Source organism: Cucurbita pepo, chromosome LG04, assembly GCF_002806865.2.
Source record: "Cucurbita pepo subsp. pepo cultivar mu-cu-16 chromosome LG04, ASM280686v2, whole genome shotgun sequence".
In the NCBI taxonomy this organism is placed as follows: Eukaryota; Viridiplantae; Streptophyta; class Magnoliopsida; order Cucurbitales; family Cucurbitaceae; genus Cucurbita; species Cucurbita pepo.
Window position 1 is genome coordinate 1,726,208 of NC_036641.1, and position 24,386 is coordinate 1,750,593.

The window sequence follows — 24,386 nt, forward strand, 5'->3', positions numbered from 1 at the left end:
TTTTTCCAATGAATTTTAAAAGGTATCACAAGCATTTTTTTACTTATTTTCAAACCCTCTTTGCCTTGTTTTTAAGTATCGTCTCCCACCAATACTCGAAAAGTCGGGTCATTATATTTGGCATTTTATGAACCATCTTCATGCTAATTGTTGAGAAACTTTATTGTAAGCCAGATACAGAAAGACATAGGAAAAGAATGTACACGAATTTGGTGATTGACTCTCGATACAGGGCAACACCTATGGAGGATTGTGTGCCGAAGTGTAAATAACGATAACATACAAACGATTATACGTCGTGAATACGAGTAGAAACATATATGAATATCCATACTATCATCAATACATTTACGTCTCAGTTCTCTCTCTGTTTGTATGAGAAAGGTAGACATCTTTGAGCATTAGAAAAGAAAAACTGATACTGAACAACTAAGTTAAAGTTTCTCCAAGTCAATTATAGAATCACGGTAACATTAAATAGCCATGTGAATTGAATGCTGAAGCTTACCACAGAAAGAAGAAGGCTAGTAAGAATGCTTCAGATGGGGAAATCGTTCTTCTGCTTCCAAATTTTCTGATCCCCATTTCATCCCAGGCCTACCTGTTTTGATCAACTTTGAAGGGGGCTTCTGTGTGTTTCTGCTCCTCATACTCATTTGCTAGACACCTCAAGAGACCACACTTGTCATTCTACAGCAACACCTCCGAACCCGAGCTCGTGCTACTACTCTTCCTCTTCGCATACTCGTGGGCAACACTGATTGCGTTCTTGTTATGCCGTAGTGAGAACTCCGCCAGTAGAATTTGCCTTTCTATTGATGTGAGATCTCCATGGCAGCCCTGAAAAGTTTGATAAAGAACATACCATCAATTCAGTACTAGAAACAGTATATGTCCATTTTGACATCCTTTGTGTCGGACCCACCGGAAGACTCGGTTTGACATATTTCCAGACAACACCCCTGGTAATGCCCCAACTAGTTGAACTACCACTTATGGCGTAAACGAATTCAAAACATCAAACATGACTTTATAGTTACCAGTCGAGATGTTCGATCGCAAACAGCATGGTGCATGAGGATGCCAGCAGCAACTGATACGTTGAAGGAATCTACCATCCCATTCATGGGAATACTGCAATGCAAATCTGATAGCTCCAGGGCTTCATCACTTATTCCCCTGAGACCAAAGAAAACTAAACCTCAGATACTAACATACACGGTAAAGATCATATGTGATGTCCCACATTGGTTGGGGAGGAGAACAAACCACCATTTATAAGGGTGTGGAAACCTTCCCCTAGCAGACGCGTTTTAAAGCCTTGAGGGGAAGCCCAAAGAGGACAATATCTGCTAGCGGTGGATCTGGGTCGTTACATCATAACTAGCTACAAGTATAATTTCTCCTGGTTCGGACAATATTCACAACTCGAAACTCACTAATCGAAGGATGAGCGGACTAGAATTGCAGGAAAACAAAAATGTAGGCCAGTTTATTAAACATGGACTAAGTTATGATTTATCTCCCAACTAGCAGAGATTTAAAAGTGTACAAAAACTTGATCAAACTCAGTATTATTGAAGCAAAGAAGATAATTACCTACTTTCATTCCCAACCACAATTGCAGTTGGACACGACCAATCCATATCATAAACAGAAACCTAAAACAGGACAATCACAACTCAGCTGTCAGGATAAGCTCAAAAAGGTTGAAACATTATAAAATTGGCACAAGACAATCGATATAAGAACAGAATTGATTTCAATGTAAAGCTACTTCATGGGACATTGTGGAAGGGAGAAAGTTTGCAAAATCAATCAATACCGCATTCGATCCTAGATGCGTCGATACTATTCTGTAACCCCGAGATTTCAGAATTCTAAAACATTCTGGGGTTGAGTTCCAAAGTTCAATGTCCAACCATTTCTCTGCTCCCATGCTAACATGACGATTCTCTCTGTACCTGCATTGGAATTGCAATAATCTCAGAAGAAGAAACATGGAATGAAAGATTATGACTCATGAACAAATGCATTGTCACCCATATCTAACAATTACCATGGAAAATCAAATGCATTTTCATCAATTTAACCTCCTAATCATATAAAACCAGATATGCAAATTGACTAATTGATTGAATTCAAGTGCTCCATTGAACAAAAAAGTTAAAGCACACTATGTACACTAATGAAATTCCGCCGGCACAATGGACAAGAAGCAGCTGCCGATATTCCAGAACCAAACAATTTTCCACTGGGAAAATCAAGGGGAAAAGGCAAATGTATTCGAAAACAATTTCACCTCAATCATTCTTGCACCTTTTGGAAGCGTCGCAAGAGACCACATGAACCGACTGAAATCCAAGTGCATCGGCAGATCGAAACGCCGCCGAGACGTTGCCGAAATCACTCAAACCCTCTACCACCAAACAAACTGAATAGCTCCTGTGTCGCACGACGTTCTTGAACCGCTCTTTCCTCGAGTCCAATATGAGAGGATCCAAGGCGTCCAAAACCTCACCACTATTCAACCAAGAACTTTCACAGCTAAACTTATCCAGGTACGGAAACCATCGCCCTTGACGCGGATATTCATCTCCATCTAAATTAATCGGCCTCCGCTCCATCTTCATCAACCTGGCAACGTCATCGGAGTGTGTGAGAAGGTTCTCCACCGTGTCTTGTGCATGAATCTCCGGCGGTTCTAGGTCACTTCCTACAGAGTCTGTTACTTCTACTGAAGAAGCAGCGGCCGAAGTCGAGGAAAAACATCTTGTAGAAACTGCCTTAGGGTTGTTTCTTGAGGCTGTAAAGCAATCAAAACAGAAGGAAAGTCAAGAACAGATTTAAGAAAGAAATGCAAAAAAAAAAAATCGTATGGCCTCCGAGAGCGAGAAAGAGAGGGAGTGAGAGAAGAGTACAATGGTTTGAGACGGCGGTGAAGAATGGAGAGTAGGAAGAAAGCGGTGGTGAGGAGAAGGAAACAGAAGGGAGAATTCGTTGAGTTGTTCGGGAACTGCAGCTTCCAAGTAGAAACAGTGAAGGTCGGACTGCGATTCTGCAGGACGCCATGGCTGCGCGTTGAAGAGCTTCGATGGTTCAGACAGCGGTAGAAGAAAAGATAGACGCCCTCCTCCTCATCCACAAATGCAGTGCCGGCGTCCCCTCGAAATTATAGGTAAAAATCAAATGAGCTCCAATTGATAAGCACATTTGGGACTATAAATCTAAATTCAATTTAATCACCTAGGTCGGAGTTCTGTGTCACAATCCACGGAGCCTCGAGAAAGTCATCGAGGATGGTGACAACTTTAAGTGGGGAGAATGTCACAACTATATTACGAAAAGGGTAGGTTATGACCCTCACGTCGAGACAAGCATAACGATGACCCTCAAGTGGCGTCCATCCAGCAACACGAGGGCCTAGAAGAGTGTCATGATGCACCAAAGAAGACGGTGAGCTTTGAAGCTAAGAAGACATATAAGTAAGATTGTGGCAACAAGTAGACAAGAGTGTAAAGATGGACATCGAATGAACTCTCCATGACACCATATGATCGCTCCCCAAAAAAATCGTATTTACATCTACCATATGGGAAATGCTTAGAAATATACCTTAGTGGGAGGTATGGTATCAACTCTCCACCACTCCTCGGCCATGTGTCACCCTAAGCGAGTTACCATGTGGCACATACGAGTGTTTCAGGCGACTTCCTTTGAAATGGGTCTTTCAAGGACAGTACCGGACAGCATAGGTGTGTCGGTATTGCGCCATAGCCCAAGTGTTGGAGGTTGGATTATGCACCTGCTATCTAATATGAAGTCCGTAAATGACATGACATAGGCACGAGAGAGCCAATGCCTTGATAGAACCTGAATGGATGGATGTTCGGAATGTCTAGATGTTATAAACGACAAGTGGGCTTGTTCTCGATGGCATGACTGAGTGAATTGCGATGGCCGGTGACACCCTGTGATTTGGGATGACGTAAAGACATATGGATGATGTCAATTGGAAACCAAGATGATGTTGGATGCGAAGTTGCACACGAGAGACCTTGCCCTCGAGCAAAGGCAAAGTCGTGTCAAATGACTTGAACTTTCAATCCCACTTATGTTTCTCGTTCTTAACATGGTATCAGAACTATCATTCTTAACAATATAGCATGTAACAACTATGAATGGGGATCAGTATAGGATAGAAGGAAGTTTACAATCAAAACGAGAAACAATTGGATGTATGCACGGTTGAGTTGGGTTGGGTTTGGAAAAACATTTTAGATTAACTCAATTTTTCTTTTTTTTATAATTATTAAGAAAATCATGTTTATTCCCTTTATTTATCATATTTAATCATTAAAATCTCATAAAATTCAAATATCAAACGGTTAAATAACAATTAAATAAAAAAACATTAAATTGTAAAAAATAATTAATTATTATTTTTCATTTCACTTTAATTAGCATTAATTACTAATAATTGATTAGTGAAAATAATTAAATAATTAATGCTAGTTAATTAAAAAAACCGTATTATTGGTTAAACAATTACCATAAAATAATTAATTTTCACTAATTTTCTTATTTCACTTAACTAGCATTTTTTACTTATGAATATATGGTTTAACCAATTTAGGAATTTATTGATGGAAATTGATTTAAACAATTAATTACATATAATTATATTAGATAATCATTTAATAACCAATAATACGAATTTGATTAATTTGATCAATAATTTAGTTAAAAATAATAATTAAATAATTAATGCTAGTTAAGTGAAAATCAAGACATAATGAGAGATTTAAACTATAATGGCTCATGCCTAGGATTCAGATTATGAATCAAAATCACAATTGATGACCTCGACATTCCCCTGAATTCATTAGGATACGTTCACGTTACTTAACTATCTCACAGACTAACACGAGTTCTTTCAGCTTACTTTATCCTCACTCACGTGCATCCTAAGAAAATTTCCAAAAAAAACCACTAATTTCCACTTGATTCGTTCCAAAACCACATCATATTGGGGGACACACTCTGACACAATTTTTAACACCTTATGTCCATGATTCGGATTAGGATTTAGAATTTGGATTTTGAACTTGATGGCCCCTACAGCTCCAATGACAAGGTCACGTTACTTCCTCTTCACTTCGAAGAGTGAAGACTATTTCCACTGACCAACATGAGTCCTTTCAACATACTTTGTCCTCGCTCACATGCATCATAGGAAATTTTTTTGAAAAAGACCACCAGCTTCCATCTAAGTGCGTCCCTAAATCACATCTTATTGGGAGAGGTACCGCTCTGATACCATTTGTAACGTCCCATATCTACTGTTCGAATTAAAATTCATAATCCAAATTCGACACCTGATAGCCCCTCCATCCCCAACAACAGGTCACGTTTCTTACTCCTCATTTCTAAGAGTGAAGACTATCTCTCCAGACCAACACGAGTCATTTCAGCATGTTTTTCCCTCACTCATATTCATCTTTAAAAAAATTCCTAAAATGAGTACCAATCCGCTTTGGTTCGTCCTCGAGTCATATCTTATTTAGGAGGTACCGCTTTAATACCATTTGTAATGCCCGTTGTCTATGATACAGATTAGGATGCCCCCTACATCCCCAAACAATAGGATCTCGTTACTTACTCCTCCCTTCTAAGAGTGAAGACTATCCCCCACAAACTAACGTAATTTCTTTCAACATACTTTGACCTCACGCACATGCATTATAAGAAAATAACTACATTTAGCTCTGGAGTTTTTATGATTGAGATATCAAAAAGGAAGATGCATCTTATTAGTATATCTAGTAGTTTTTAATTCTTTTAAAGCTTTTTTAGCCATCATATCTTCAAATGTAGGGACTATTGTTATCGACTTATGTTTCCCAACTAATACATCACTTTTATTAGATGAAAAAGAAACAAACGCTCAAACTCTACAACTTAGCATTCTTCGAAATCACATCAAAATATATCTCATTCTCTTCGAGTCTTTTCTGCAGATCAGTTGGTCCAAACACAATACCAGGAGTAAGAACTCCTCCTTTCGGAAGAATCTCACGTTTGTTTAGAACAATCAAAGCACATTGAACCAGGATTATCGGGGTGGCTACATATCCAGACTCAGGTCCCATCACTCTCGTTACAATTTTCATATCTACTTCTCCACTCCCTTCACCATTCTTGTTCCTATAACCATGACCAACAAACCACATCTTGAACGACGCGCTATCGACCTCGTCTTCCGAAGGACCCTTCTTCTCGAAACAACCGAGACTGAAAACCGAAGGGAATGTCAAGAGAAGCCACCTCCCGAACGAGCTTTTAGCCAACTTCCCCATGATCATACCAACTGCAATGATGTGAAGAATGCCGATCAATGACTTCGACCCAATTTTTACGCCGAAATGAGCTGGCTTCACCGACGACCAAAACGTCGTCCTCTGTTCGATCTCTTCGACACGCTCGTTAACACCAGGAAGACCATGAGGGGTTTCAGCTAGAGAAGAGAGTGTTCTACGAACAACAGGGGAATCAGCTGAAGGTAATCTTACGGCCCAAAGGCCTGTCTCTTGGTTGTGTTCCACAAATTGTCCTTTTGGAGGACAAGGGCCCGGAATCTGACACAACAAAAATCATCATGGAACAGATCGAAGTTTTGATTAATGTTTTGTAGAAATTTCCTGACCTTTGGCCGAGGTCTTCTAGCCCTCGAACGCCGCAATTGCACTAATTGGTCGGCATTAGCAACACCCAAAACAGCCGACTCAAATGTCCCAAAGTTCCCAACAATTTTGTTCTTGGATTCCAAGCTCAAATACGCCTCGATCCTGTTCGGCGCCGATTCCCCAACCCACTGCTTGGAATTGAACATAAACCCCAATTCAGCCGGAACAGAATCGAACCCACAAGCCGAAATCACCAAACAACCATTCTCCACCGCCCTCTCATGATAATTATCTTCCATTTTCTCCATGAACTCCGGCTCCCCACAGATGTCCAAATAATCGCACCCTGTCTCCACACACGCCGCCACCACAGGCTCGCCGTAGCGGCGGAAGGGTCCGACGCAGTTGAGAATGAGCTTGGTTTGGGTGCAGAGGCGGTGGATGGATTGTGGGTCGGTGATGTCGGCGATTAGAAGCGGAATGGGCGGCGGGGAGTGGAGATTGGCTGCCCATTTGAGGGTTTCCGACAGTTTTGTCGGATTCCGACCGGCGAGAGCGAAGGATTTGAGAGGGGAAGAAGGAGAAGGGTTGAGGAATTGGAGAGCCTGTCGGACGACGTGCTTGCCGGTGAAACCAGAGGCGCCTAGGATTATGAAATCGTAGAGTGAACTCTCCATTGTTTAAGCTTCCAATCTCACAAATTCGGTTGATTTGCTGTTAATAAATACAAGTAAATCAACTACTTACAAGCTCACAAATTAAGTTAATTAAATGTGAGAACTAATTCTAGATCTAATACATGCAACAAATCCCGACTTCTGGTAGGGATGCATTTATTAGATAAAAGGTCGATGCGGGCTTTGCCTGTTGTTCCGATGATTCATGATAATTCGATGGATCGCTCGACCATTGTGCCAGTGACGCATCATTCAAATTTCTGTCCTATCAACTTTCAATGGTAGGATAGTGGACTTTCGATTTCACTTATGTTTCTCGTTATTGTTATGAATTATGCATCAAGTACGTGCTTACAGCGAGCCTCCCTAAACAATAATTTCATATTTACATATTCTATTCTCATTATTTTTTCATTAATTATAATATTCATTTAGGTAGATTTTGTGACCACTATTTTACCAACCCTATCAATAGAGAATTATATTTTAAGTTATATTTGCTCTTTACTTTCTCTTTTTTTTTTTTTCCTTTTTTCTTGTGTTATTGTAACGACCCGAAAATAATAATAATAATAATAATAATAATAATAATAATAATAATAATAATAATAATAATAATAATAATAATAATAATAAGTAAATAATAATAAAAAAAAATAAAAAAAAAAGTAAATTATCACTCTCTCTCCACCTTCCCCAAATATCTCCTCAACACCTGCCTACAAATGATCTGAAAAAAGGGAAAAAAAAAAAAAAGAAAAAAACAGATAACAAAGGAAAGATCACAGATTTTGGGAGAGAAGAATTGGAGATGACCTTCACTCCAACCAGATTTAATAGGAATGGAAAGAGCGCTAATAAATATGGGAAAACCTCTTTCTTTCTCAGATTCAGGGTAAAATGTTTTGTGTGTAATTGTCTTTCTGGGCAAAAACTAGATAGAGGAAAGGATGTGGTTTTAGGGGTAATTAGCAATGTAGATTACACAGAAATTGGCATAATTCCCCTAGGTAAAAATACCTTAAAACAAAACTGAATCCTTTTAAACCAGGATGTTTATATCCTGATTGTACGAGGATCCAGCTGCTTTATATGGCGTGTTTGTTGACGTAATAAGGTCGGGGAGCCTGACGTTCTAGCTAGACATAATAAGCTTTTTCCTCACTCACCCTGCAGGTTTCCCTTAAGGGATGTTGCAGTCACCGAAGGAAATGCCACTACGCCTTCGGTATTGGCACACAGTGGATGGAGCCTTACATGAAAAAGATTGTGTCTCGGATGATATATGTTAACAACAACGTCAACCATCACATCTGAGTTCACCAATCACAACCTTAGTAAGGAGTAAGGTGGGAGCTTATTCACAGTCTAACGTCAAACGTCCGTATCTCTACCTGTTGCTGTTTGAGTATAGGCCAAATGCTGTAACCTAAGGGACTGATCCATTATCATATGTGAAGGATATCCACAACAATATCTTCACATCATTGTCTGAAATCAGTGTCCTAGGTGCGGATTTTGGTTAATGGAAACCTTATTATATGTCAAAAGGTCAAAAAGCTCAAGAGGCAAGACTTAATAAGGTATTTGCCCACTCACCCTGCCCGAGGATAGTCCTACGATGCAGTTACCGAAGGAAATGCCACTACGCCTTCGGTATTGGCGCACAGTGGATGGTGCCCTACAGATTGTTCTACTTCGGATATTATGTTAACAACTACGTCAACCATCACATCCGAAGGGAAGACTAACAACCCGCGATAGGAGTCAGGTAGTACCTTATTATATGTCTAAACGTCAAACCTCAGTATCTCTACGCCGCTCTGCATGATGAGGATAATGCAGTAACCGAAGGAAATGCCACTACGCCTTCGGCTTGTGCGCACAGTGGAGGGTGCCTAACCGTAAAGGAGGGTCCGGTCTGCGATGCGACTCTATATAACACCGTAGTTTCCGGAGGGTTAAGGAGTGAGGGATACTTTGTTTTGAGTTAGCATTTATTGAGATTTGGAATAGTGAGGTATCTTTGAGTGTCGTTGTTTAGAACCGGATTTTGTGTATGGTTTTATGTCTTTTGTCAGGGAGAGAGAGAATTGCAATATACGTTCAGTGAGTGCTGTTGTAGGGGTCCTTGTTGAGAGAGGGTATTTATCGAGTTTGTGTAAGTGTGTACGTATAGGGTATTAGAGAGGTGTGATTAGTGTTTCAGTTGGTGTTTAGAGAAGTGTATATTTTATGGAAGTAGTATGTTTGGGTTTTTGTGTGTAAGTGCAGTCTGGAAATATGCTTCGTACTCTATAGGGTATCAGGAGAGTACTTTACTCTCCTAAAAATGTTACCCTATAGAGTTAGAAGCATATTTCCATACCTACTTTACACACAAAAACCGAAACATACTCATTTCATAAAACATACACTTCTCTAAACACCAACTGAAACACTAATCACACCTCTCTAATACACACCATGTACACACTTACACAAACTCCGTAAATGCCTCCACACAACAAGGACCGCTACAACCTCACTCACTGAACGTATATTGCGATTCTCTCTCTCTGAGCCAAATGACATAAAACGATACACAAAATCCTGTTCTAAACAAGGACACTCAAAGATACCTCACTATTCCAACTAACAAGAATCTCTAATAAGTTCTCCCTTATCGAAACTCCTTACCTCTGAGACTGTGGTCCTTCCCATCTGAGAATGGATCACAGCAAGTAAGCCACAACCCACTGTGGTGCCGTTTCCGCAACTTAGTGGTATTGCCAGCGGATGAAAGCATCATCCCAATTAATTATTGGGTGAATCGCTGAGGTGAGTGGGGAGATATAGCTTATTATATCCACCTTTCTTGAGTTTTTTAACCACTGATTCCCTAACTCCTTACTCCTTAACAACCTCCCATATTTCCGACTCTACTCCGGTGGGGCTTGATGTGTTGTCTCATCGGAGACAGATACGATCATGCTTGGGGAGTCACCTCCCTCTTTTAATTCGATGGTATAGGCATCGGAACTAGGTGTGGAGTGGGGAAACAGAAGTATGACACGTCTTTTGACATATAATACACTCCAATGAAAGACATTACTCCTATCGCGGGTTGTTACGTCTTCCCTTCGGATGTGATGGTTTTCGTAGTTGTTAACATAATATCCGGAGAAGAACAATCTGTAGGGCACCATCCACTGTGCGCCAATACCGAAGGCGTAGTGGCATTTCCTTCGGTGACTGCATTATCCTGGTGCAGGGCGAGTAAGGCTTCTGACGTGCGTATTATCTGACTTAAGACTGTCACAAGTCACGCTCCATAATGTGTTCTCAAACACTAGATAGCAACCAGCAGGAGCCTCGTATAATCGGGATATCACAACCTCTGTCCCGGTAATCAAGGTTCCTCTATTGCTATAGAGTGTTTTCTTTTAGTGTTTTGTTTTAAGTCATTTTTTAAAATGATATTTTTACCTAGGGTCATTATGACAATTTCTGTGTAAACTACATTGCTAATTACCCCTAAAACAACCTCCTTTGCTCTATTAGTTTTTGCCCAGAAAGACAATTACACACAAAACATCTTACCGTGAATCTGAGAAAGAAAGAGGCTTTCCCCATATTTATTAGCGCTCATTAATATGAAGTAATCGGTAAGTTAGATCTCTTTTCTTATCTTAGATCTCTTTTTCAATTATTTAGATTTTTGGATATCGGATTGAAAATCAAAATTGATTGAAAATGTCTTTGTGAATTGCATCTAAATTGAATCATCATTTATAGGGAACAGAAGAAAATCATAATTGATGGATGCATAGTGATTTGTGAGAGGGAAGAAAACAGAATAGATTGAAAATAGATTCCGTTGATAGTAGTTTTTAGGAAAGAGAAGAAAACATGATAGATTGAAAACAGAATAGATTGAAAATGTCTTCTGTTAATGATAGTAGTTTTTATGAAGAGAAGAAAATAAAAAATAAAAAAATTGAAAATGGCTTCTTTTAATTGATAGTCATACCAGGGAGGAGAAGAAAACATAATTGATTGAATATTATTCTATAATTGCATAGTCATTCATATGAAAGAAAAAGAAGACAGAGAGAAGAGAAACAAAACTGGTACAACTGATAGAAGAAAAATGGAATATGTGAAAAATTATTATTATTTGTACCGAGAGAATATAATATTATAACAAACCATAGTTGGATTGAATGATTGAAGCACCATGAAATAATATTGACATATTTTCAATTTAAGTTTTACTACTCAACCAAAATTTAGAAACAATGAAAACGTGGAATTCGATTTTTACTGAGACCGTTTTAGAGCTGTATTTCACATTGTTAGTTGGATTATTAATTAAAATGTGAAATGCTAACGAAAGGTGACGAACGGTTCGATATGAAGCGAACTCTAGCAACCTTTGGAGTAGCTCTCGAGGAATGGGAGCTAACATTAATTAAATTAGGGAATACTTCAGCTAAGGCCAACCAGGTAAGTGCCCTTACTCTAGGATAAGCTAAAAATTGTATGAGTTACGATGATGTATGAACTATGTCGTACGATGTAGTATATGAGTTATGATGATGTATGATGTATGACTTTGATGATGTATGAGTTATGATGATGTGTGAGTTATGATACCTGATGATGTGCTCAGTATATATATATTTTGATGAATGTTGTACTTGATATGTTTGATGCACTTTGTGGCAATATGATGAGTATGGTGATTGCGTGACGTTTACCTTAATATGATGACGTTTTCCATTTTGTGCAGCTAAGGGAATTAGATTAATAAGAACAATTCCCGGTAAGGCAAGACAAAATGGTATTGTAGAAAGGATGAACAAAACATTGAATGAGTGAGCAAGAAGCACGAGGATTCATTCTAGACTACCAAAGACATTCTGGGCGAATGTTATGAACACAACAACATATTTGATTAATAGAGGGTCGTTAGACCCTTGAAGTTCAAATTGCCCGAAAAAGTATGGACAGGAAAAGAACTCAAGTACTCTCACTTGAGAACTTTTGGTTGTACTGCGTATGTTCATGTTGATCTAGAGAAGAGAGATAAGCTTGATGCTAAATCTGTGAAATGCTAGTTCATAGGCTATGGCTCTAACATGTTCGGGTACAGGTTTTGGGATGACAAGAATAGGAAAATCCTAAGACACTGCGATGTGACCTTTGATGAAAATGTCCTGGACAAGGACAAAGAGAAGATAAACTCTGAGACTACAAAGCAAGTGAGAGTTGAACTTGGGTGACACAAAAATTCACCTAGTGATGTTACAGCAGAAGCTCAAGAAACTCCTGATCCTATTGCTGAAGAACCAGACGTGGAACAAGTTACACTTGAGCAAGTGTTGAGGAGATCATCCAAAACTATCAGAGCACCAGGTAAATATTCACCCTCATTACGTTATCTGTTACTGACTGATGAAGGAGAACTAGAGTCCTTTGATGAAGCCCGATAAGTGGAAGATTCAACCAAGTGGGAGCAAGCCATGGATGATGAGATGAGCTCACTTGAAAAGAATAATACGTGGGTGCTGACTAAGTTACCTACAGGAAAGAGAGCTCTTTTGAACAAATGGGTGTTCAGAATCAAGGCTGAACCAGATGGCAGAAGGAGGTTTAAGGTTCAGTTAGTAGTTAAAAGGATATTCACAAAGAAAAGGCATTGCTTATGGTGAGATCTTTTCTCCTATTGTGAAATTAACTACTATCCAAATTCTGCTGAGTATTGTTGCATCGGAGAATTTGCACCTTGAGTAAATAGATGTAAAAACGACGTTTTTACATGGAGATCTAGATGAGGAGATCTATATGTAACAACTAGAAGGGTTTGCGGCTCTAGGCAAGGAGCACATGGTGTGTAAGCTCAATAAGAGCTTGTATGGACTGAAACAAGCACCGAGACAATGGTACAAAAAGTTTGACTCCTTCATGTACAAGAGTGGTTTCCACAGGAGTGAAAAGGATTAGTGTTGTTACCTCAAGAAATACACTAATTCTTATGTGTTTCTACTCATGTATGTGGATGGTATACTGATGGCTGGATCAAGTATGAGGGAGATAAACCACTTGAAGGCAAGCTTGTCTTCAATATTTGAGATGAAAGATTTAGGTGCAGCGAAGCAGATTCTTGGGAGAGGATTTCTCCAGATAGATCTGCTGGCACATTAAATCTATCTCAAGACCAGTACATTGAGAAAGTGTTGTCTAAATTCAAGATGAATGATGCTAAACCTAGGACTACCCCTGTGGCAAATCGTATTAAATTGTCAAAGGACCAATCTCCCAAGACAGTTGAGGAACATGAGCACATGACATCAGTTCCGTACGCTTCTGCAGTTGGGAGTTTGATGTATGCTATAGTCTGCACTAGACCTGATACAACACATGCAGAGAGAGTTATTAGCAAGTACATGGCAAATCCAGGGAAAAAACATGGGGAAGCTGTGAAGTGGCTTCTGAGATATCTGAGATGTACATCCAATACTTCACTCTGTTATGGCAATGACAAGGTAGTTCTACAAAGGTCTTATGGATGCTGATCTGAGTGGAGATGTAGACTCTAGCAAGAGCACATCTGGATATATCTACACTATAGATGGAACAGCAGTGAGTTGGATGTCCAAGCTTCAAAAATGCGTTGCTCTTTCATCTACTGAGGCTGAGTACGTGGCAATTGCTGAAGCTGGAAAGGAGATGATATGAATGATAGACTACCTAGAAGAATTAGGCATGAAACAGTGCAAGAAGATTCTTTATACAGATATTCAGAGTGCCATACAGCTGGTGAAAAATCCAGTCTATCATTCAAGGACATAACACATTAGAAGGCGATACCATTTCACTCGCAGGTTAGTGGAAGAAGGTGATATAACACATTAGAAGGCGATACCATTTCACTCGCAGGTTAGTGGAAGAAGGTGATATGTGTTTGGGGAAGATAGAGGGTGCAAAGAATCCGGCTGTGTTGATGTTGAAAAATTGAGGTTATGCAAAGCCTTAATAGGTAAAACTTTGAAAATGTACTTTCTATTCTCCGTATTCTCTCTCACATACTCATCCATACGAATCCTATAGCTAGAGTTCTCCTTGCATTCTCTCTCTCCTATTTCTTTGTGTTCATCTAGATTGAGTGTGTGTTGTTGTACGATCCTAACACCACGTGCCATGTGTGGCTAAATCTTTTTGCTTTTATTTTGAATTTGCTAAAATTCGGTAATAACCAAAAACCTGGTAGGAAAACAAACATAAATTTCAAAAACAAAATGCCAAAATTTTAAATGGTTATCAAATAAGTCCTTGTTGAGTTATGAAATATTCGAACTTTTAGCCTCAGTCGGTGGTCCATGTTTTATGTAGTTGAGTTATGCTCATGTTGATTTTTTTTTAATTATTTATAATTAACTAAGAAATTAACTTTTCAATAAATTTGATGCTTCAAAAAAAACCTAATGAATTTTGCACATCTAAACCATTAATCTCGCAACGATGCATGAGAAAGATTTAAGAGTCTACTACACCGTTACCCACCTCACAAACTACCACATTGTATCCAAATGAAGACCTTAACTTGAACAAAATTATGTAAGTTTGTGTCGATTCATCGATTAATAATCAATTATTTAATAAAAACCAAATTGAAAATGAGTGAAAAATAAAATAATTAAAAATTGATTAATAATCAATTCTTTTTCCATATAAATAGTATTAATTATTAAGAATTGATTAGTGAAAATCAATTAATTTATGGTAATTGATTCGTATTATTAGATAAACAATTAATTACATATCATTATATTACTCATTATAATTCGCACTAAACACAATTAATTAGGTTTAGTTAGATAATCATTTTAACTTTTTTTTCTAATTATTATTTTTTATTTTAAGTTTATAAACACCGAAAACAATGAATCACTAGGATCTAAGCATATCGTCCTTGTTGTGCACAGACTAAGGTAACTAGCTAGCCTTCGCAACGGTTTCTAGTGTCTAGAGTTGAGGCACTATCTCAAGAACACACTCACAATCAGGTAAGGACGACATGAGTGCTAGCCTACTCATCATCCATGAGAGGTAGCTAATAAACCCATCCCACAAACCAAGGAGTTGCCCAAGGTTACGGGTGCTACCCCTTACACGTACCAGCTCTGCTAACTACCCGCTCTCCCATAGTTCAGATCCATTGTGTAGGGTAGCTCAACTAAACTCTCTCACTAGATTACACAAATCCTAACGGGCTTCACGCTTAGCCCAATGGTACTAAACCCGAGCGAAAAGGGTAGTGGAAGTTCCACGGACGCTACCGCCGTCTATTACCAGCCTACATGGTACGTTTATTTCCTCTAGGGTCGTTGTGGCGGTTGTCTAGGTCTTTAGGGTGGTCTTGACGAAGTTCAACATCTCCAAGTTACACGATTCCAACATCCCGAGTCTGGACCGGTCAGAAGCACAAGGTCTCACCCTCTGATCATCTCTCACGGTTCCATAATGCTCGTCCTTTGGAAGCGTTTCGTCCTAAGTCGTAGACTAGCTAAACTATCACACACACCCTAGTCTTAGATTGTTTATACTACTAGTCATCTACAGGGAGAATCACACATTCAATCACCTTGAGCTAATATACAATCTATCATGCAAGCGAACATACACATACTCAACTGGACGATAACATCTATCAAGGATATAGAGCGCAGATACACATAATCCGGTCCTCCAATCCAAGATAATAATGTACAAGCAATACAAAAATGAACAAAAACATGTGAGGTTCAATTCATCTATATCCGAATCCAAGAGCATATAATCACACAGTTAACCAATATTCTTTGGTACATGTCATACCAAGCTAGTTCTATGGTTGGTTTTATTAGCATGCATGAAAATCCAAGCAATCCCTACAAGTATTACTTCTTAAGTCTGTGTGATTACTTACTAGTTTGACGAGTGTCTTCCCGAGTAAGATTTCAAGTCAAGGAGTCTAAAATTTTCAAATTTCCTTCGGAGGGGCCTAATTCACATTAAAATAAGGTTAGTATAAAAAACGAGACATAAGGGTAGAAAATAGGGGCGGTCCATGATTCGGATCAGAATTTAGAATCCACTAGGATATGGTCACGTTACTTCTCACTTTTAAGAGTGAAAACTATCTCACAAATTAACACGAGTCCTTTCAGCATAGTTTATCCTCACTCACGTGTATCCTAAGAAAATTCCCAAAAAGGACCACTAGCTTCCACCTTGATTCGTCCCAAAACCACATCTTATTGGGAGAGCCACCACTTTGATATCATTTATAACACCCTATGTTATTAAGAGGATATTTTGGAGATATATTTTAATAATCAGTTAGAATATATCTGAGATATTTAGAGGGTTGGTTAGTATAGATTTGATTGACCGTATATTTTATTTATTTACAAGATTTAGTTAGTTATATATATTTTTTTCTATTTGAGGTATTAGTGGATAGTTTGTATCATATTTAAACGTGGTAAACGTGAATGAAGATCATACTTTCGATCCCAATTCTATTTTTATTTCTCATTCTTAACATGGTATCAGAGCACCGATCTTGGTGTTCTTAAATATCAAAATTTCCTTCATGGCGGAATCAGCCAAATCCAGCTTCAAAATTTCGGATGTTGATTTAACACATCCTTACTATATTCATCACTCTGATTAGCTAGGATATTCAATTGTTCCAATCCAATTAAATGGAGCAAATTACCAATCCTGGAGTAAATAAGTTATGCATGCTCTTATTGCCAAGAAGAAAATTGGCTTCATTGATGGCACAATTGAGGAACCGTCCCAAGATGCAAATTCAACCGAATTCGAACTCTGGAATCAGTGCAACAGTATGATAATATCTTGGTTAACTCATTCCGTTGAAGCAGATATTGCTAAAGGCATTACTCCTCGCTTCGAAAAGTGAAGACCATTCCCAACGACCAACATGAGTTCTTTCAACATGTTTTGTCCTCACTCACATGTATTACAAGAATTTTTTTGAAAAAGACCACCAACTTCTACCTAATTCGTCCCATCACATCTAATTGGGAGATGTACCGCTATGATACAATTTGTAACGCCTTATATCCAGGGTTCAAATTAGGATTTTGAATCTGGATTTGACACCTGATAGCCTATACATCCCTAGCAACAAAAGTGAAGACTATTCCCACCGACCAACATGATTTGTCCTCATTAACATGCATCATTGGAAACTTTTCGAAAAAGACCACCAACTTCTGCCTAAGTTTGTCCACAAATCACATCTTATTTAGAGAGGAACCGCTCTAAGACCATTTGTAACACCTCATATCTAGGGTTCGAATTAAAATTCACAACCCAAATTCGACACCTGATAGCCCCTACATCCCCAACAACAGGGTCACGTTTCTTACTCATTCCTAAGAGTAAAGACTATCTCCACAGACCAACACGAGTCCTTTTAGCATGCTTTGCCCTCACTCACATTCATCCTAAAAAAATTTCCTAAAAGGACTACCAATCCGCTTTGGTTCATCATTGACTCATATCTTACTTAGAGAGCTACCACTCTAATACCATTTGTATTGCCCCTTGTCTAAGATTCGAATTAGGATGCCTACAAACTAACATGATTTCTTTCAACATACTTTGACCTCACACACATGCATTATCAGAAAATAAATACATTTGACTTTGGAGTTTCTATGATTGAGACATCGAAAAAGAAGATACATTTTATTAGTATATCTAGTAGTTTTTAATTCTCTAAGGCTTTTTTAGCCATCATATCTTAAAATGTCGGGACTATTGTTATTGACTTATGTTTCCCAACTAATACATCACTTTTATTAGATAAAAAAGAAACAAACACTCAAACTCTACAACTTAACATTCTTCGAAATCACATCAAAATATATCCCATTCTCTTCGAGTCTTTTCTGCAGATCAGTTGGTCCAAACACAATACCAGGAGTAAGAACTCCTCCTTTTGGAAGAACGTCACGTTTGCTTAGAACAATCAAAGCACATTGAACCAGAATAATCGGGGTAGCAACATATCCAACCTCAGGTCCCATCACTCTCGTTACAATTTTCATATCTACTTCTCCACTCCCTTCACCATTCTTGTTCCTATAACCATGACCAACAAACCACATCTTGAACGACGCGCTATCGACCTCGTCTTCCGAAGGACCCTTCTTCTCGAAACAACCGAGACTGAAAACCGAAGGGAATGTCAAGAGAAGCCACCTACCGAACGAGCTTTTAGCCAACTTCCCCATGATCATACCAACTGCAATGATTTGGAGAATGCCAATCAATGACTTCGACCCAATTTTTATGCTGAAACGAGCTGGCTTCACCGACGACCAAAACGTCGTCCTCTGTTCGATCTCTTCGACACGCTCGTTAACACCAGGAAGACCATGAGGGGTTTCAGCTAGAGAAGAGAGTGTTCTACGAACAACAGGGGAATCGGCTGAAGGTAATCTTACAGCCCAAAGGCCTGTCTCTTCGTTGTGTTCCACAAATTGTCCTTTTGGAGGACAAGGGCCCGGAATCTGACACAACAAAAATCATCATAGAACAGATCGAAGTTTTGATTAATGTTTTGTAGAAATTTCCTGACCTTTGGCCGAGGTCTTCTAGCCCTCGAACGCCGCAATTGCACTAATTGGTCGGCATTAGCAACACCCAAAACAGCCGACTCAAATGTCCCAAAGTTCCCAACAATTTTGTTCTTGGATTCCAAGCTCAAATACGCCTCGATCCGGTTCGGCGCCGATTCCCCAACCCACTGCTTGGAATTGAACATAAACCCCAATTCAGCCGGAACAGAATCGAACCCACAAGCCGAAATCACCAAACAACCATTCTCCACCGCCCTCTCATGATAATTATCTTCCATTTTCTCCATGAACTCCGGCTCCCCACAGATGTCCAAATAATCGCACCCTGTCTCCACACACGCCGCCACCACAGGCTCGCCGTAGCGGCGGAAGGGTCCGACGCAGTTGAGAATGAGCTTGGTTTGGGTGCAGAGGCGGTGGATGGATTGTGGGTCGGTGATGTCGGCGATTAGAAGCGGAATGGGCGGCGGGGAGTGGAGGTTGGCTGCCCATTTGAGGGTTTCCGACAGTTTTGTCGGATTCCGACCGGCGAGAGCGAAGGATTTGAGAGGGGAAGAAGGAGAAGGGTTGAGGAATTGGAGAGCCTGTCGGACGACGTGCTTGCCGGTGAAACCAGAGGCGCCTAGGATTATGAAATCGTAGAGTGAACTCTCCATTGTTTAAGCTTCCAATCTCACAAATTCGGTTGATTTGCTGTTAATAAATACAAGTAAATCAACTACTTACAAGCTCACAAATTAAGTTCATTAAATGTGAGCACTAATTCTAGATCTAATACGTGGAACAAATCTCGATTTTTGGAAGGGATGCATTTATTAGATAAAAGGTCGATGCGGGCTTTGTGATGATTCATGATAACTCAATGGATCGCTCGATCATTGTGCCAGTGACGCATCATTCAAATTTCTGCCCTATCAACTTTCGATGGTAGGATAGTGGATTTTCGATCTCACTTCTGTTTCTCGTTATTGTTATGAATTATGCATCAAGTACGTGCTTATAGCGAGCCTCCCTAGACAATAATTTCATATTTACGTATTCTATTAACTCTCATTATTTTTCATTAATTATAATATTCATTTAGGTAGATTTTGTGACCACTATTTTACCAACCCTATCAATAGAGAATTATATTTTAAGTTATATTTGCTCCTTACTTTTTTTTTTTTTCTTTTTTCTTGTGTTATAATTTTCATCCATCTTTAATTTTTAATTTTTCGTTTCAATTTGGTGAGGTGCATGAAGTTGCCACATCTGCTAATTTAGGAAATGATCATGGGTTTATAAGTGAGGAATACTAACTCCATCGGTATGTGGTCTTTTGGGGAAGCCCAAAGCAAAGCCATGAGAGCGATCCCTAACAGGTGAGGTGCATGAAGTTGCTTCATCCGAATTGTTATCATAATTATTAATCCATGATTTTGTAAGAATTTACTGGATGGCAGCTTTCAGCTTCATTGGAAAAGGGAGGGGAAAGAAAGCGAAGTTTAGCGAGATTTCTATCGGCTGACCGCTACATAAACCAGTGGCGGAGAAAGCTTAAGGAGCTCCACTTCATTCATTGTTAAGCGAAGGTCTTAGATCTCCGAGTGTAACACCTGAGTCCCGATGAGAAATTAAATACCTGATTTTTCCTTTCAAAGTCGAATTCCTGAGATTTTATTTAGGTCATTATATGTCAAATTTCAAGAGAAGGTAGAAAAGAAAAATACTTAGAAAATTCCACAAATACAAGAAAAATATTAAAAATTTGAGAGAATTCGGTCAAAGTCAACCCGAGGGGCAAAATGGTCAGTCAAAGTCAACCCGAGGGGCAAAATGGTCATTATGCTCCTTTGCTAGTGTGGATGAACGCTAATTTGAAAATTAGTGAAGAGATAAGAAAAAGAAAAAAAAAAAAAAAATTACACCGACATATGAATAATCAATAGAAACTTGAAAGAAGTGTATACGGCTAGAATTGAAGACGAGAATGCGAGGATGAGTGTGGCCACGTGTCAACTTTAGATAAAGCATCTAAAAAATAGTTGAAATTGCATGGAGCAATTCTCGAAGTTGCATTTGATCGAGACTACCCACTGTCACAATCATGCTTGTCCAAGGCATGTTACTTATGGGCACGTGTCGGATCACCCGTTCATGCTTCTTTAAAGCATGTTATCCATGGCCACATGCACGTTCCAAACCCCTTTTACTTCTTTTTTATGTGTAGGTAGGTCATTACTATTCTTGTCATATTAATACGGAGGTGTATGATCATTTAAAATCATGCCTACACCTGTCAGAGATAAAATGCTCTAAAATATACAATAGGGGATGTGACTGGTTATCAATTCTTACTATCTGGGTTATGTGTATCAAAGTTGTGGGATGTGACGAGAAATAATAAATAATAAGTACAATAGCGCGATATCCACTTTTGGTGGGTGGCTTATTGTTGCTCCGACTTTTACGTTTTACTTACGTAGAGTGCTTTTTCTTCAGTCTTTTAGCGTGATACCTCCTATTTGCTTAGTCATGGCTTCTTGGCTAGCTAGCAAATTTTCAAACTCTACAAGTGATGGCTGAACGGGTCATTATTGTATAACAATAACAAAACTTCTATATTCTGGTTGCAATCCATGGATGATGATCCTCTTCATATGAGTTTCTTTGATGACAGACTCGGATCTAGTTTAGTAATCTCTTGACAAATCAACTTGACCCTCTAGAAGTATTGAACAATCGTCATGTAGACGTTGTGAGATTAATGACAACTCATTCTCTAAAAATTGTAGCCTCGTATCGTTCTTCTTTGAAAAATGTGTCACAAACATGTCTCTTGCTTCTTTCAGAGTCTTGTTGTCCCAAATGTGCTCCAACATATCTTCTTCAGTTGTGGTCTTCAAGGTAAATTTTGTCTTGCCTCATTTGATTCTCCATTTCTGAAAGGTGTCATTAGTATCTTCTTCCAGGGGAGCAATTTTGCTTTCCTCCCATGACCTCCCAAAGGTCTTGACTTGTAGATAAGACATCATGTAGGTAGTTCATGTGTTCTAGTTGTTATTGTTGAGTTTATTGATTCCTCCGATGACTTGGAGATCATCCATCATATTAACGGTACCTTAGTAATACCAAACGAGATTTTACGAAAATGAACTTACAGAGTCACGAACTAGTCACGTCAAGAAGAAACTCACTTCTAATGTAGAAGATCAGGCAGAGCTACTGATGTCTTTTGACTGAGCAATTCGCCTGGTGAGAGAAAATCCTTGACGGAGGAAAAACAGCCCAAGAAAATTATTGGAAGAAGAAAATAACAGAAAAACACAAGAGAGACACGATATGTATTGAGATTATGCTAAAGACCATTTGTTTATAAGATTGTCATCTTTAAATAACAATTCTAAGCTAAAAATGGAAATGAGTGGCAACTCAATTAACTCACTTCAATTGGACATGCCCATTCCACTCAACTTAATTTTGTGGAACTTAAAAATAGTGATTTATCTAACAATCTCCTCGTAAAGCCCTGTGGTATACTACCTTATTGTTTAAACTCCGATCTTCAAGCGGAGTTCTTCCAATTTCACCCGAGCCAGAGATTTGGTAAACATGTCTCCAAGTTGTTACTTTGTTCGGATGAGGTCAATCTTGATGTACTCCCAATCTACACATTCCCAGATGCAGTGGAATCTGATTTCTATGAGCTTGCTCCGGTCGTGCAAAACTGGATTCTTGATCAGGGAGATCGTAGCTTTGTTGTCCACGTATAACATTGGTGGTCGCCTTCTCTTCCGATGAGTTCTTCTATCAGCTGCGCAAGCTAAACCCCTGTGTGGCCGCTGTCGAAGGGACGATGTACTCTGCTTCGCAAGAAGACAGAGCAACTACCTTATGTTTGGTTGATTGCCAACAAATCGCGCTGCTTGAGAGGAAGTAAATCATCCCGCTAGTACTCTTATGATCATCAACATCACCGGCTAGCCGACCAGCTCAAGCTTCTTCTTTCCTTTAAAAGACCCTCTCTCTTGTATTTTTCTGATATTTTCTTCTTCCAACAATTTTCAATTTTCTTCACTTATTTTTCGGTCTTTCCTTTCACCGCGACATCAGCTACAACCATAAATTATTTCTTCCATGTTTGGGTAGAAGTCTTTTCCAAGCATAAAAAAATGATGAGAGGTTTTGTGCTTTTTAAAACCCATGTTTTTTTTTAAAATTATTTCTTCTTTCAATTATTTATTTATTTGAGTTTTCTTTCATTTTTTTTTTCTTTTTTTTATTTTATTATTATTTAAGTTTATTTTTGTTTCTTTTGTAGTTCTTATAAATCTAATTATCAATATTAGCCATTTTAAATAAACCCAAAATTTCAATGAAAATTAAATAAAAATGTAATTAGTAAGAATAAACTAAAAAATATTCTTTATTTATATAAAATATTTTTTATTTATATAAAATTCTAGTAATGTTAATTGATCGACAAAATTGTAATTTATTGACATATTATATTTAATTCATCCGACAAAAATATTAAAATTTATTATTATTTAATTACAAATTAAATAAGTTTAATTAAATAGGTTAACAATGTGGCCGAATCGCTATTTAAATCCTCCACGAGAAAATAAACAAATAAATTCAATTTAATCATTGGGCCAAAACAATTATATTACTGTATATTGTAGGAGTGCGCCAGGCCCAAGCAGTAGTGCTACACCTGGGCGACGCTTGAGAGCCCGGGTAGCAAGCTACCTTAGTGGGCCCTCCCCCTTGAAAAATTAATTTAATATCATGTGGGCCGATGGCCCACGTATCAGATATTAAACTGATAAGAACAGATACTACACTTGATCTTAGCCAAAAGGCCGAGAAAGGTATGATTTAATAAGCTATCTCAACGCCCTTTTATACTCTCTCTTCCTCTCGCTTGTTTAGCCTTGGCCGATGTGGGACAAACTCATTTTCTTTTTCTTTTAGTTTTTATTTATTTAAATTTTATAATAATTTAGTGCAATATTTTGTAATTTAAAAATTTTGTTAAATTTATTCATACCCTAAACATTTCTTTCAAAATAAGATGTTTATTAATCTCTAATCATTTTATCCGTCTAAATTTAAAATAAATTTATTATTAATTTTAAAATAAACATTTCTACTTACCATATAATTATATTTAGTTTATTATATATTTTCTAATCATTCTTTAAAATAATTTTTTATTAAATATTTACAAAGTAATTTTCTAAAATATATATTTGAATATTTACAAATATGTAACGATCGAAAAATAAATAAAATAATAATAAAGAAAACTCTTAGTCGCCAGAAATTCGCGAGTCACTCGGAATCATGTCCCCCGACCACCACAACGCGCCAAAATCCTCAGCAACCTC

The 24,386-nt window shown here is 38.3% G+C and overlaps 3 protein-coding genes and 1 non-coding gene across 4 annotated transcripts; all 4 read right to left on the minus strand.

Moving 5' to 3' along the window:
- Nucleotides 1-294: 294 nt before the first annotated feature.
- Nucleotides 295-3,189, minus strand: LOC111792877. The gene is made up of 6 exons (XM_023674490.1): nucleotides 2,922-3,189; nucleotides 2,320-2,806; nucleotides 1,826-1,964; nucleotides 1,600-1,661; nucleotides 1,041-1,179; nucleotides 295-840 (listed from the first exon to the last, which is right to left on the minus strand). Exons 1-6 carry the CDS (start codon nucleotides 3,070-3,072, stop codon nucleotides 691-693), a joined length of 1,128 nt encoding a protein of 375 aa, XP_023530258.1. The 5' UTR covers nucleotides 3,073-3,189; the 3' UTR covers nucleotides 295-690.
- A 2,608-nt stretch (nucleotides 3,190-5,797) lies between these two features.
- LOC111792871 (probable mitochondrial saccharopine dehydrogenase-like oxidoreductase At5g39410) lies at nucleotides 5,798-9,837 on the minus strand. The gene is made up of 3 exons (XM_023674482.1): nucleotides 9,828-9,837; nucleotides 6,707-7,384; nucleotides 5,798-6,638 (listed from the first exon to the last, which is right to left on the minus strand). The coding sequence occupies exons 2-3, from the start codon at nucleotides 7,361-7,363 to the stop codon at nucleotides 5,955-5,957; spliced, it is 1,341 nt and encodes a 446-aa protein (XP_023530250.1). The 5' UTR covers nucleotides 7,364-7,384; nucleotides 9,828-9,837; the 3' UTR covers nucleotides 5,798-5,954.
- An 8,252-nt stretch (nucleotides 9,838-18,089) lies between these two features.
- On the minus strand, nucleotides 18,090-19,696 carry LOC111792870 (probable mitochondrial saccharopine dehydrogenase-like oxidoreductase At5g39410). The gene is made up of 2 exons (XM_023674481.1): nucleotides 19,008-19,696; nucleotides 18,090-18,939 (listed from the first exon to the last, which is right to left on the minus strand). Exons 1-2 carry the CDS (start codon nucleotides 19,662-19,664, stop codon nucleotides 18,256-18,258), a joined length of 1,341 nt encoding a protein of 446 aa, XP_023530249.1. The 5' UTR covers nucleotides 19,665-19,696; the 3' UTR covers nucleotides 18,090-18,255.
- A 3,979-nt stretch (nucleotides 19,697-23,675) lies between these two features.
- Nucleotides 23,676-23,871, minus strand: LOC111794146. The gene has a single exon (XR_002815039.1). It is a non-coding gene; the product is annotated as a U2 spliceosomal RNA (small nuclear RNA).
- Nucleotides 23,872-24,386: the final 515 nt, after the last annotated feature.

Excerpts from the sequence above, each read along its gene's own strand:
- LOC111792871 (XM_023674482.1), bottom strand. The coding sequence starts at position 7,363 with ATGGAGAGTTCACTCTACGATTTCATAATCCTAGGCGCCTCTGGTTTC. Across the intron at positions 6,639-6,706 it reads CTAGAAGACCTCGGCCAAAG|ATTCCGGGCCCTTGTCCTCC; the intron begins GTCAGGAAATTT and ends TTGTTGTGTCAG.
- LOC111792877 (XM_023674490.1), bottom strand. The coding sequence starts at position 3,072 with ATGGCGTCCTGCAGAATCGCAGTCCGACCTTCACTGTTTCTACTTGGA. Across the intron at positions 1,180-1,599 it reads GTGGTTGGGAATGAAAGTAG|GGGAATAAGTGATGAAGCCC; the intron begins GTAATTATCTTC and ends CTTTGGTCTCAG. Across the intron at positions 841-1,040 it reads GCGATCGAACATCTCGACTG|GGCTGCCATGGAGATCTCAC; the intron begins GTAACTATAAAG and ends CAAACTTTTCAG.
- LOC111792870 (XM_023674481.1), bottom strand. The coding sequence starts at position 19,664 with ATGGAGAGTTCACTCTACGATTTCATAATCCTAGGCGCCTCTGGTTTC. Across the intron at positions 18,940-19,007 it reads CTAGAAGACCTCGGCCAAAG|ATTCCGGGCCCTTGTCCTCC; the intron begins GTCAGGAAATTT and ends TTGTTGTGTCAG.